The sequence below is a fragment of the Populus euphratica genome, unplaced genomic scaffold, assembly GCF_000495115.2.
Source record: "Populus euphratica unplaced genomic scaffold, PopEup_1.0 scaffold93.1, whole genome shotgun sequence".
In the NCBI taxonomy this organism is placed as follows: Eukaryota; Viridiplantae; Streptophyta; class Magnoliopsida; order Malpighiales; family Salicaceae; genus Populus; species Populus euphratica.
In genome coordinates, this window is record NW_011499873.1 from 1527178 (window position 1) to 1539865 (window position 12688).

At 32.6% G+C, this 12688-nt stretch overlaps 3 protein-coding genes across 3 annotated transcripts in view; 1 reads left to right on the forward strand and 2 right to left on the reverse strand.

The window, feature by feature from the left end:
- Positions 1 to 248: 248 nt before the first annotated feature.
- On the forward strand, positions 249 to 5812 carry LOC105127863 (mediator of RNA polymerase II transcription subunit 1-like). The gene is made up of 5 exons (XM_011029321.1): positions 249 to 1379; positions 1529 to 2277; positions 2374 to 2463; positions 4096 to 4794; positions 5158 to 5812. Exons 1-5 carry the CDS (start codon positions 1271 to 1273, stop codon positions 5284 to 5286), a joined length of 1776 nt encoding a protein of 591 aa, XP_011027623.1. The 5' UTR covers positions 249 to 1270; the 3' UTR covers positions 5287 to 5812.
- A 1967-nt stretch (positions 5813 to 7779) lies between these two features.
- On the reverse strand, positions 7780 to 9512 carry LOC105127864 (lichenase-2). The gene is made up of 2 exons (XM_011029322.1): positions 9210 to 9512; positions 7780 to 8838 (listed from the first exon to the last, which is right to left on the reverse strand). Exons 1-2 carry the CDS (start codon positions 9283 to 9285, stop codon positions 7889 to 7891), a joined length of 1026 nt encoding a protein of 341 aa, XP_011027624.1. The 5' UTR covers positions 9286 to 9512; the 3' UTR covers positions 7780 to 7888.
- A 2999-nt stretch (positions 9513 to 12511) lies between these two features.
- Positions 12512 to 12688, reverse strand: part of LOC105127865 (transmembrane protein 50A-like) — a 2709-nt gene continuing 2532 nt past the window's right edge. Inside the window, exon 5 of the transcript XR_842718.1 lies at positions 12512 to 12688. This exon is cut by the window's right edge and continues 1 nt beyond it. The gene's annotated coding sequence lies outside the window, so the exon portion shown is untranslated.

A 12688-nucleotide genomic window follows, 5' to 3' on the forward strand; every position in this document is an offset into this window, starting at 1 on the left:
ATTATAATAAATGAAATAACAATTTATTCTGCCCAGAGAAGAAATTAAGAATTTTTTCTAATAAAAAAATCAAGATAAATCTCCACGAATAACAACAGATCGGAATAGAGACATACATTGGTCCAGTCCCTGAAAGTTCAAGTAAATCTAACCCACATAGTGATATTCGGACTAGGCCCATTAAAAAATAAATTAAAATTAAAATTATTTGATATTTTTTATTTTATTAATTGAAATAATAATAACAATAGTAAAAATATTTTAGAAAGAAGAAAGGAGAGAAGAAGCTGTTCTTCATACGTTTCATTCTCAGTATCCAAAACTAACAGAAATCACGCCTCTCTCCATTCCCCCTCCTCCAAACAAAACCCTAATTTCCTCTCTCAGCAACAACAGAAATAGAAGAAACTCACCATCTCTCTCGCATTAACACTGAAATCTCCTTCTCTTCAATAACAAGAATTGCCTTCTGTCTCTGTTATTTCTATCTATAGCACTGAAACTCTCTCTTTTTTAAAAAGATTTCTGGGAGAGAATATTAAAAATACAAGATAAACACAATTTAATTTTCGCGGAGCGGTTACTGAAACGGTTACGTTTTAGGCTGTAGAGATATAGCCTTTCCTTTTGCTAGGGTTAGTTCTTCTCTCTATCATCTCTCTGACCTTGTGTGTTTATTTCGCTCTCTATAATTCTTGTTCAATTTGTTCATGTAACAAACCCTAGGGCATTGCAGTTACGCTATTAGAGATACACAAGTGTATGAACTAGGGTTTTCAATTTTTTTCTGCCTTCTTTTTTTTCCTGGGGTTGTCATTGAATTTCAACTGGTTCATGGGAGTGAACTCTTGGTTTAGAATTGTGGATTTGCTTTGGATGTTGCCTTGGACGTTTTGTTCAATTGGGATTCTTGTTAAAGATGAGGGCCTGTTGAGTTTGTGGTGATATTTATCTGCAAATCCATCTTTTAATAGAAGATGGAAGTGTAGAAAAGAGAGGGAAAGCTTGGTGTCATTTCAAAATCTTTTTGCTTTTGATTAATATGTGGTGGAAAAGATGTACAGGATAGATAATTCGAGAGTTGATTAGTTGGTGATTGTTTAATCATTGGAAGAATGGTGTTTATTTTTGGAGAGAAAAGTATGGTTAGGAGCTACACGGTATAGTGGTTTTGTATAGGATAATAGCTCTCTTAGGAGGGGTTGAAGAAGATTGAGAAGTGTTTTCTTTTTTTTCTTGTTGGATCTGATGATGTTAAGTGCTCGTACTTATGGAAAGAAGTGAGCCCTCATTAGTACCAGAATGGTTGAGAAGTCCAGGCAGTGTTTCCGGGGCTGGCAGTTCAGCCCACCACTTCGCATCATCTTCTTCCCACTCAGGTACTTTTCTATTTTCCAAGTTTTTAAATTGTGTTTTTATAGATTGCATGTGGTATTGTTTCTGTTCTTTTTGTGTTTGGTCATGTTAAGTGGCTTGCGTTAATTGTTAGATTTGGTTATGGGTGTTGATTGGTTAACTTGTTGGACAGATGTCTCTTCATTGGGAAATCACACCAGAAATAGGAGTTCTAAGAGCATAAATGATTTTGATTCCCCTCGCTCTGCTTTTCTGGATCGGCAATCTTCATCTAATTCACGGAGAAGTTCTATCAATGGGTCTGCAAAGCATCCTTACAGTAGTTTTAGTAGAAGTCACCGAGATAAAGATCGAGAAAGGGACAAAGAGAGATCAAGTTTTGGAGACCATTGGGACAGAGACTCATCTGATCCCTTGGGAGGCATATTAACCAATAGGATTGAGAAGGACACCTTGCGCCATTCCCATTCAATGGTATCAAGGAAACACAGTGAGGTGATGCTGCGCAGAGCTGCATCGGAATTAAAAAATGGGAGTAGCAGCAATCATGCAAATGTCAATGGTTTGGTTTCTGGGGGTAGTTTTGGTAGTAGCAGTCAGAAGGCAGTATTTGAAAAGGATTTTCCCTCACTTGGAAATGAGGATAGGGAAGGAGTGCCTGATATAGCAAGAGTTTCGTCTCCTGGTTTAAGCTCAAGCATACAGAACTTGCCTGTTGGTAGTTCTGCTTTGATTGGTGGAGAGGGATGGACGTCAGCTCTGGCAGAGGTGCCCACTATTATTGGAAACAGCAGTACGAGTTCTTCATCTACTGCACAGACTGTTGCTGCTTCTTCATCTGGAACTTCAAGTGGAATGGCTGGTCTCAATATGGCTGAAGCATTGACTCAAGCTCCATTAAGAACTCGCACTGCTCCGCAGGTAATTGAGCAAGGTTCCTATGCCCTGCCTTCTATTATATCACTCATAGCTATAGACCATAGTTTGTCTAATGAGGTATTTATTTCAATCTTGCAGTTGTCTGTCCAGACACAAAGGCTTGAGGAATTGGCTATTAAGCAATCAAGGCAGTTAATACCTGTGACTCCTTCTATGCCTAAGAATTTGGTAAGAGAACCACATCTGAATTTATGAGAGCTTGTTTTATAGCTGTACCATTCAGTAGTTTTAATGTGCTGGCGACTTATAAATCATCAAACCTTGTGCTTTACCTGTTATCTGCTGATGTATCCTTTTGCTAACATCTTGTATGTTGCAAGCTGATCAGCATTGAATAATAGAAGCTGATCAGCATTGAATAATAGAAGCGGATCAGCATTGGAATAATAGAAGCTGATCAGCATTTGAATAATAAAGGCTTCATTCTTCATCTGGAGCTTTGGATGTTTGTCCTTTTCCTAGGAATATTGTCCAATTTTCCTCTGTAATTAATTTGAAAATTTTACCTGCTTATGAACCTACTTTTGATCAATCTCACTAATACTATTACTTTTGACAGCATATTAGTTGGATTAGTTGACTTATTGCTACATTTCCTGATTCTGATTAGGGAATGGTGGTAATATTCTTAATGGAATGTGACATTGGTTACCAGATTATCCTTTTGATTCTGAGACTATTTTGTGTTGCTCTCTTCTTCATTGATAATCTATCTCATCTATACAGGCAATGCGTGCATGCATGCGAGCATGCATGCACACTCCGTTCTGCACCACATACATCATGTTCAAAGTTCCTGCAGGATTTTATGAGTACATGAAGTTTGCTAGCTTGATGTTCTGTTATAGATCTGAATACTTGTTTTTTCTGTTTTATGATCATACTGTCATGGGGAATTTCGAATTATGTTTTTCTTTTGTAGTGGAGAATGTTGAAAGTTTGGGCCTCTAGAGCATCTTTGTCTCTCAGTTACGTGGGTGGTATGATTTGCTTAGATTATTGTGGAAATCTTCCTTCTAGTGCACATCTGATTTTGTATTTTAATCGATAAGGTGAAAAACAACTTGGAAAAGTTTCATTAGCTTGCATTTCTTATGGTTAGCTTGTCTTGATCTACATTGTTGAAGGTGTTTTTTTTTTTTTTTTCAAGACCCATTAATATACTGATAGAAGTAAAGGATCAAGCATTGGATAGGAAACCTTGATCAGTTCCTTCTTTTCTAATTCAACTTTTTTCCTTTTGTATGTGTTTTTGACTGGTAAAGCTTGAAGCACATTCTCACTTTCGTGTCTTTTGCAAACCTTCAATTCTGTTGCCTTTCTGCATTGATTCTTAGGTTATTTTAATTTTCAAATATCAGAATGGGTTTATATATTGATACATGGACTGCAGATGATGTTTTGAGGATAACAGAAGTTTTTATTCACAAACAGATCTTGTGAAAGTGTGAACATTTTGTCAGTGTTGAACCATTATCTAGAGACAATAGTTTCTTGTTTACTACAGCTAGCCTCTTGCTCTTGTTTGGTTATTCCGACTCCCGAATGCTACAGGTTCCTTATGTGCTTTGTGTTTGACTTTTGTGATTCAGGTTGTGACTGAGTTATCTCTTACTATGTCCAGAATGTCAATGAATGAATTTGCATGGAGTTAGCTAGCTGTCCCGGATGTCAATAATTTAGGACACATGCACACACTGATTTTTTGATACTTGTGATGACTGCAGCCCTCGATTCTTCTTCCTTACTTTTTTAAACCAAAAAAATTGTGTAACCACTGGCTAATTTTCTTTTTTTCAGGTTCTCAGTTCATCTGATAAATCAAAGCCTAAAACAGGAATCAGACCTGGCGAGATGAATATGGCTGCTAAGAGCTCACAACAGCAGTCTTCATTGCACCCTGCTAATCAATCTTCTGTCGGGGTACATGTCAAATCTGATGCAACAAAGACATCAGGGAAGCTATTTGTTCTCAAACCGGTATGGGAAAATGGTGTCTCTCCTTCTCCAAAGGATGCTGCGAGTCCAAATACTTCCAGCAGAACTGCAAATAGTCAACTTGCTGCTCCTTCAGTTCCATCTCCGCCTCTGAGGAGTCCAAACAACCCAAAGCTTTCTTCAGTGGAGCGCAAGCCGACTAGCTTGAATTTAAATTCAGGATTTGGTGGGGAAAAGAGAACCCAGAGCAGGAATAATTTCTTTAATGACCTGAAGAAGAAAACTGCTATGAACACTTCTTCAGTTGCAGATTCAGCATCTGTTGTTTTGTCTCCGACCAGTGAGAAATCTTGTGAAGTAATTAAGGAAGTTGTGAGTGCTCCTGCAAGTTCTCAACCTGTTCAGAATGGTGCTGAACTGACTAGCAATGGTGGGACCTTAGAAGAGGTTCAAAGATTTTCCGAGGAAGAGGTTTCTTTCCTTCGTTCTCTAGGGTGGGAGGAAAATTCAGGGGAGGAGGAAGGACTCACAGAGGAAGAGATTAATGCCTTCTTGCAGGAGGTAAATACCATTAGCTCTTTTCTTGTTTATTCATTGAGAAGTCATGCTATCGAGGTGTGGCCCATTTTACTTGGGTTCTATGAAGTTTAAAAATGTCCGTTTGATCTTTTTATGTGGATTGTTCGTTCTTTTGCACTTTTACTTTTTTGGGCAAAAAATTGTGAAACTTTGGTTGCAACTGCTTCAAGCTGTCGCCCCAATTTTTCATGCAACAAGGTTATTGCCATGTGATTCTCCATCTGAATGTTGGAACAGTAATCTTGCAATTTTTGAATTATCCTGGTCAAAATCCTTGTATTTAGAAGTCTCTTGTTACAAATATGTAAATGCCGTTGTATTGATTTTCATTATTTCACTTTGCAGTATATTACAAAGAAGCCGTCCCTGAAAGTGTGTCGAGGTATGCTGCAAAAGCTGAATGAATGTCATGCTGCGACTTTGGGTGGAGCTTCCTTTGCATCCAGCTCAGCTGACTCTGGATCAGATGCTTAATGCTGATCTCTGAAATAGTAGACCCAAGAGATTCCGATTTTTGATGACAGGTTGCTAGTTTCTTTCTTCTTCTTTTTTTTTAATCTTTTTTTAAGAAGGCTAGTAGGCTGCGAATGGAAGAAGGGGGTGAATTTTTGGTTGGAACTCTGCACTTTGCAAATAGTGCACTAAGTTACAGATGCCCCAATCCTGCCTTCCCAGTATAGGGTAATTTTCAAGATGTTAAGGTTGGTTGATTTGGGAGAAGGGTAGGTTAGAGGCTGTTTTGTTGGGGAGAAATCGATACATCGTTTGGGGTTATTTCGTCTTTTTCACTTTTCTTCGCTAAAGGGTTTGATTCTACAAAGAAAGCTTATGGTGTTTTTGCCAATTTTACGGAAAGAGAGAAAATCTGAAGGCATCATTTTCAGTTTAGTTATTACAAGTATTTTTTGTGTTCTCATCTCATTTTGAGCAATTCATGTCAATATTTTAAGCACAAATTGCACATGAATAAGAAGAAAATTAGTATGGATTTTAATTTCCATCCGAAGCGTGTTGTTCTTTTGTTTTTAGACTTTTGTGCACACAAAAAATAAAATAAAAAATCAACCGGGTAATTGTGCGGGCACCCTCTCTTTTTGAACTCATGTCGAGGTATTGTTTGAACTCATGTCGAGGTATTGTTGTGTTGTTTTTAAAAATATTTTTATATAAAAATATATTAAAATAATATTTTTTATTTTAAAAAATTATTTTTAAAATTAATATATTAAAACAATTTAAAATATATAAAAAAAATTAATTTTTTTAAAAATGAGGTTTGCACTATGTTTTTAAATATTCTAAAATGTTCTTTCCATTCTCGATTCCATTTTATTATTATGCCTTGCAATTAAATTAAAATTGTAAAAGGTATGTTTTTATTTTAATCCCTAGTTTTTATTAGTTTGGTATAGGATTTTTATAGTTGATCTTTTTTTGGGTCAAGATAGAATTGTAAAAGGCATGATTCTTGTAACCTTCACTTTTTGAATATTTATATATGCATATATCTTATACTTTTTATTAAGATTGAGAAGATCAACTATCAATTTGTCTTTAAAAATATGTTGGCCCAAGATCCACCAGGAGTTGAACCAAGTTCATTTTAAAATCTTCCAGCCTTTTAATCTGGATCGTTGCTTAATTTAGATTTTTAATTAAATTATATTAGAGTTGATGTAATAAAAATTAATTAATTTTATAAGTTAAAAACAACTCAAATTAACTAATAAAAATATGGTTTAGTTTTTAAAAAAACTTTAAAATGATATTTTTAAAAAAAATAATGAAATAATAACATATTGGATAAATCTCGTGACCTCATGAATAGGGTCATGGACTTTGACAATTTAATAGCTATATTTTTTAAAAAATATATTTTTATTTAATTTTATGATAAAAAATAAATGATTGTAATATTTAGCATCAATCCTAAAATAGATATTTGTTTGAGACCATAATAACCTTAAAGAAAGTAGATAAAAATAAGTCATGAAATCTATTTATCAACCAATTCAATATTAAATGATGAAATTAAAAAAATAATTAATTAAAAAAAACTAAAAGACAAAAAAAAAAAGCACATCAAGTTTGATGGATAAATCTGTCAACTAAAAGACAAAAAAAAAAAAACACATCAAGTTTGATGGATAAATCTGTCAATTCTGTGAATTAAGTAACCTAGATCAACATGTCAAACCCAAGAATCGGATTATGAAATTTAATAATAATTACTTTTTTCATAAAAATATTTTTTATATAATTATATAACAACAAAAATATATGATTGCAAAATCAAACAAATATAATAACAAGACTTTTTTATAATTCATGATAGCATCATAAAAAGCAAAATGAAACAAATTCTGTAACTCAATATCAATTAAGTTTATATTAAAAGATGAAATAAAAAGAAAATATTAATTAAAAAAGTTAAATCATTCAAATTCGTGAACCGATTTAAGTCGTCAAACCCGCAAATATATTTATGAAATTTATAAAGTTTAACAACATGGTTTTTTTTAAATTGTTTTAAAATGTACAGTAAAAAAACAATCACATGTTGAGTTCTATTAAAAACAGAAGGAAAAAAAAAGGTTTCTCATTTTTTTTCTTTACTTTTCAAATTAGATTTTTTTATATTTTTAAATTATTTTAATATACTAATATTAAAAATATTTTTTTAATATATTACTGATAATTGTCTCTATTTTATACCAAGATTGCTAAAAATTCAAATACTAGAAAAATGACTTATCTAATTAAAAATGTTTTTAAAAAATTTATTATTTTTTTATTTTTTTACTTTAAATTAATATTTTTGATATTTTTAAATCGTTTTGATGTGCTAATACAAAAATAATTTTTTAAAAATAAAAAAATATATTATTGTATATATTTCTACTTTAAAAAATAATTATAACCACACTTCCAAACATCTAAAAATATTATACTTTTTTAATCCTTATTGGCTGACGGAAAAAAACTTTCCATGGTACATAATTAATCATGAAAGATATTTTGAAGATAAAAATAAATCGAGAGCGTAATAGTACTATAGCTTATGCGATGGTTTCGTTCACGAGCATTGCCAAAATGGATAAACAGGCTGCATATTTGGATAGAAGAAACCCCAATGCTGCTCAATCCCAGCCTGCTTCAGATCCTCATTGAACATTGCAAAAAAGTAGACATCAAGAGGTTGGCCTGGCCGCCGTGGAGTGCCTCTTCCTTCCTGTACATGATTCAATAAGTTTCTGTTATATGTACGTGCATTTTCTGGACTTGTGATAGGTTCATTCCCAGCAGTAGGCCAGCCACTCTCAGATATAACAACCGTAAGACCAGGCTCGCTAATCTTCTCCAAAGCTGCATAAAATGCATCAACCATGGCATCAAAGATATTGTCATACACGAGGTTTTGATCGCCGACTAGCGGAGCCCCCGGCGTAAGTAAGGCATGGTCCAATGACATACTATTTGTGTCCGAGGCATAGGCAAAATAAGGGTACACGTTGAGCATGAGGGATGCTCCGTGATTCAACAAAATAGGTGCAATGCGACTTATAGCAGCAGCTGCTTCATTAGTGAAAGCACCAGCTGATGGAGGGTAAGAGATTGAAAGTGAACTTCCCGGAACAACAGTCGACACTTTAATATAAGTAATGGCTGCATCGGCAAGTGCGGTATACATGTTGGCAATGGCTTGTGCGATATATTGTGACATAGCCCCTGGAATCGCCTCGTTGCCTACTGTAATGTAAGTAAAGTTAACATCAGATCTGTAGGGGACAATATTAGCGGCGACCCATGAATTAGCTGCATCAAGGGTTGTTGCAAGGCTTTGTATGTCCTCGTTTCTTGTACCCAGAATAACTTGTAAGGGCTTCCCTCTCAATGCTTGAAGCACCTCTGGTCTTGGTTCGAAGAGCCGAACAGATGGAATGTGGCATCGGTCATAAAGGTCTACAACTGCTGGTGGGGCTGGAAGATTGTCTCCATTCAGTCCATAATTAATACCAATTGCACCTGCAATGATCATTAAAAATTAGCATTTTAATTCTATGGCTCAAATATAGAGGAATGCCTAAGATGAAACCTTTAGGCAGTCTTTAGTTCGTGGGACTGAACAGGGCTTAAGAATGATAGTTTTACTCAAGTTGTTCTTGGTGTATACATGAGAGAGGAAAAGAAGCATGTTTTTTCCGGTCCTATTTCTAAATTTCTGGGCCACCTCTTCCATGGGACATGGTTCTGGGTCTAGTCTAGTCTCATTTGCTAAGAAATGCGTGTCCTCAGTCTTTCAGAACATGAAAATGAAGGAGGACTCGGGGCTCGAGTCTTACACATGCATGCTATTGAAGAACAAATAAAAAGAAAACAAGAAAGATGAAGCTCACTGATAAACGGAATCTGCAAAAGGACCAGCAATGTTGTTGCCACTAGAAAGATTGCTTTACACGGCGGGGACTCCATCAAGACCTAACTTTGTCTTATTCTGAAAACTGAGAGAGACAGAGCTAAGAATGTGTGTGTGTGTCTATACCGACAGGACCAAGAATTGTAGAGCAAATATTTTGTCTAGAGGTCAAACAGGGAATTGAAGGACCTAAACAGATAAATATTTCTGCTGTGGTAAAGATTCTTGTTTCTTTATGTCGTCTAAGCAGAGATTTTCCTCTTTGCTTGCTACTCTGTTTTGAGACTTTCTGATTCATTTATCGTGTGTTTATACACATGGCCAGATTTATAACGTGGTTGGTTAGCCATTGATTTCTTCAGATTCAGAAAATCTTTCTGATCTCGAATTTTTAATGAACAAAATTGCGCCCAGTCAATGTACAGGCAATCTTCATAGCTTTCTTAATAAAATCCCAAATTAAATTAAAACAAATCTTCAAAACCAGGCCAAGTTTTAAGCAATCGTTAATCACCATCAAAATTGCATGCCTAAATTTATAATCGAGTAGCAATCTATGATATCAATTAATTAAATGACTAGTTGACATAATTGCTGAAGGCATGTTGCCTTGTTAAATTAAAAAAGATTTTCTAAGAACTAGAGCTTTTAGCATATTCACTGGATGTGCCATGCGCTTCGCAGGGCCATGCTAAAATTCTCACGAACATTTCAGTTATTGCCTGCACATTTCCAGCAACAACAAAAATCATTATCGTTATCTCTAAATCAAGTTTCATTTCTAAAAAATTATAATAATAAAAAAAATCCCCATGTTATCTAAGTATGTTAGATAAATACAATATGCTATGTCAGGTGGATTAAAATATTTTTAAACATAAAAAGAAATCTTCAAGTTATAAGAAACTCTCATTAAACTCTGCCCAACGAATCAACTTTAAAAATTTTTAACCTTAATTTTTGCCTGGCTTAATTTTAACATCAAACTGTTTTGAAGTTTTTTTGACATAATTTGGTTAACTTGGTTGGTGACTCCAAAAAAACCTAAAATGATTTTTAAAATGTGGTTTGATTTTTACAAATAAATATATTGATATATTGAATTCAGGTTTTGTGGTTTGACCAGCCAAACCTACAACATGATTTATGAACTTTACTAAATTTAATAATTTTTTAAAAATATATTTAGTTATATACTAACAAAAATAATTATTCGCAAAATCTGTCACTGCCTCAATATTGAGATGTTTGTATGAAACTATAATATCTTTATAAAAACAAATTGAAATAGAATATAAAATTTAATTTTTAATCAACCCATACTAACTAGCTAAAGAAGTGATCTAGGTTACGAACTCCATTGAGTTTAATAATTTTTTTAAAAAAAAATATTTAATTATCTAATAATTAAAAAGAGCAATTGCAAAATCTTGTATTTGCCTAATATCAAACTTTCGTTTTGAAATCATGATAAATCAACAAAAACAATATATATTATGAAACTTAATTCTCAATTAATTTAAATTTATCTATCAAACTCATGATCTGGGTCATAAACTCCACTTATTTTAATAACAATATTTTTAAAAAAATATTTTTTTATTTTTCACTTATTTTAATAACAATATTTTTTAAAAAAATATTTTTTTATTTAGTCATACAACAACAAAAAAATTAACATATGTAAAATTAAGCATTAACCATTGGAATTTTATTTGAGACATCAATAAACCTATAAAAAAATAAATAACATAAATTATGAAATTCAATTCAAAATAAATCAAATGGTGAAGAATATAATTGATAAAAAAAATCAATCTTAAAGGTTAAAATTAGAAAAAAACAACAACAAAATTCTAAGATAAAAAAAATATAAGTAGGAATTGGGTAGCCTAAAGTGTTTGGACTTTTATAAAAAAAGTCAAAACACGAGTGTTTGAGGTTTTTTTATTTTTTTTCTTTTTATAAATGGCAAACTAATTGTTGTTACCCCTTCTTATTTTAAAAAATAATTATAATAAATGATATGTTATTTGTTGTGACAAGCTATATATTGTTTGTTATAATAAGTAATGCATTGCATACGATGCTGGTAGTTGAAAATTAAGTTGTCATCTTTTAGCCTAAAAAAATCCATTCTCATTTCATTTTCACCTATTTTTCAACCAAAAACACTAGAGGATTCTTAATAAACTTATTTATGATCTTAGATTAACATTTAATTAATCAAAAATAAAAAATCAAACTCAGCAAAAAAAAATCACTAGGATTAATTTGCTTTTTTAACTAAAATATAAAACTTTTCTCATGACTCTTTAATATCAAGTCAAGCAATCCACCAACCTTATCTTTTTTTCTTTTTTGTAATTAGATGGCTATTTCTCTCTCTCAAACTCATGAATAAAAATACAAGTGAAATAAATTTTGAGACTAAGTCATTTTATATCCCGACTAAAGAGACCACGGAGGAAATTTGGCATAATTCTGAGGCATTGGCATGCACGCGCTTACATGCCTTTGTGTGTTTAAAAAAACCTCCTAAATTCTTCTCTGGATCAATTTTAGTCCACTTATTTTTAATCTTCTTTGAATAATAAAATCAAATTTTTTTATGAAATTAAATACCAACTCCATAACTAAAATTTTGTTTTAAAGATCGACATATATACATGAAAAATATATTGAAACAAATCACCAACCTTAAACTCCAATAAATATATCATTAAACGATCAAATTAAAAATAAAAAAATTAATAACCAAAGAAAAAAAAAGTGGACACCACTATTTTTTAAAATAAAAGGCATGCTATTTATTTTTTTTCAATTTTGGTACTCTTATTTTTAATTTCTTGAAAACATTAAAATCAAAATCTTTTTTATAAAACCAATTACTAACCTAATATCAAAAATAAGAATCTAAAACCATAATTAGCATACATGATTAGTATATAAAAAGTAAATATAAACAAATTACCAACCCTAAGTTCGATGCAATCAAGAGCAAGGGATAAAAAAATTTGTTACAAATCAAAATCCTCAACCAAAAACACCATAAAAAAATTCTTAAAATAATTAATTTTATTCATCCGCATCTTTCCTTGTTAAAAGGCTATTACAACCTTTATATAGAAAAAAACTATAAAACCTTAATAATATTGAATCAAAAAAATGAACTAGGAAAAAATATTATATTTATAGAGAAAAGAAACTAGAGAAGCGTCATAACAAAGAAAAATGACGAATTACAGGGGGGGGGGGGCAAGACAAGAAGGGATCCGAGGCAAATTGAAAGAGGTGATGGTATTGTGAGCATTTTGTGACGAAACTGAGAATAATTGCGTGAACAACCTGAAAACAATAGAATTTGGCTTCTGCACATGGCCAATGAAGAAACACCAGAGTTTATGAGATTTCAGTTTATTATGTACCAAACATCTCAAATTCTCAAATTCCAGAAAA

Excerpts from the sequence above, each read along its gene's own strand:
- LOC105127863 (XM_011029321.1), top strand. The coding sequence starts at position 1,271 with ATGGAAAGAAGTGAGCCCTCATTAGTACCAGAATGGTTGAGAAGTCCA. Across the intron at positions 1,380-1,528 it reads ATCATCTTCTTCCCACTCAG|ATGTCTCTTCATTGGGAAAT; the intron begins GTACTTTTCTAT and ends CTTGTTGGACAG. Across the intron at positions 2,278-2,373 it reads GAACTCGCACTGCTCCGCAG|TTGTCTGTCCAGACACAAAG; the intron begins GTAATTGAGCAA and ends TCAATCTTGCAG.
- LOC105127864 (XM_011029322.1), bottom strand. The coding sequence starts at position 9,285 with ATGGAGTCCCCGCCGTGTAAAGCAATCTTTCTAGTGGCAACAACATTG. Across the intron at positions 8,839-9,209 it reads TTTGCAGATTCCGTTTATCA|GTGCAATTGGTATTAATTAT; the intron begins GTGAGCTTCATC and ends TGATCATTGCAG.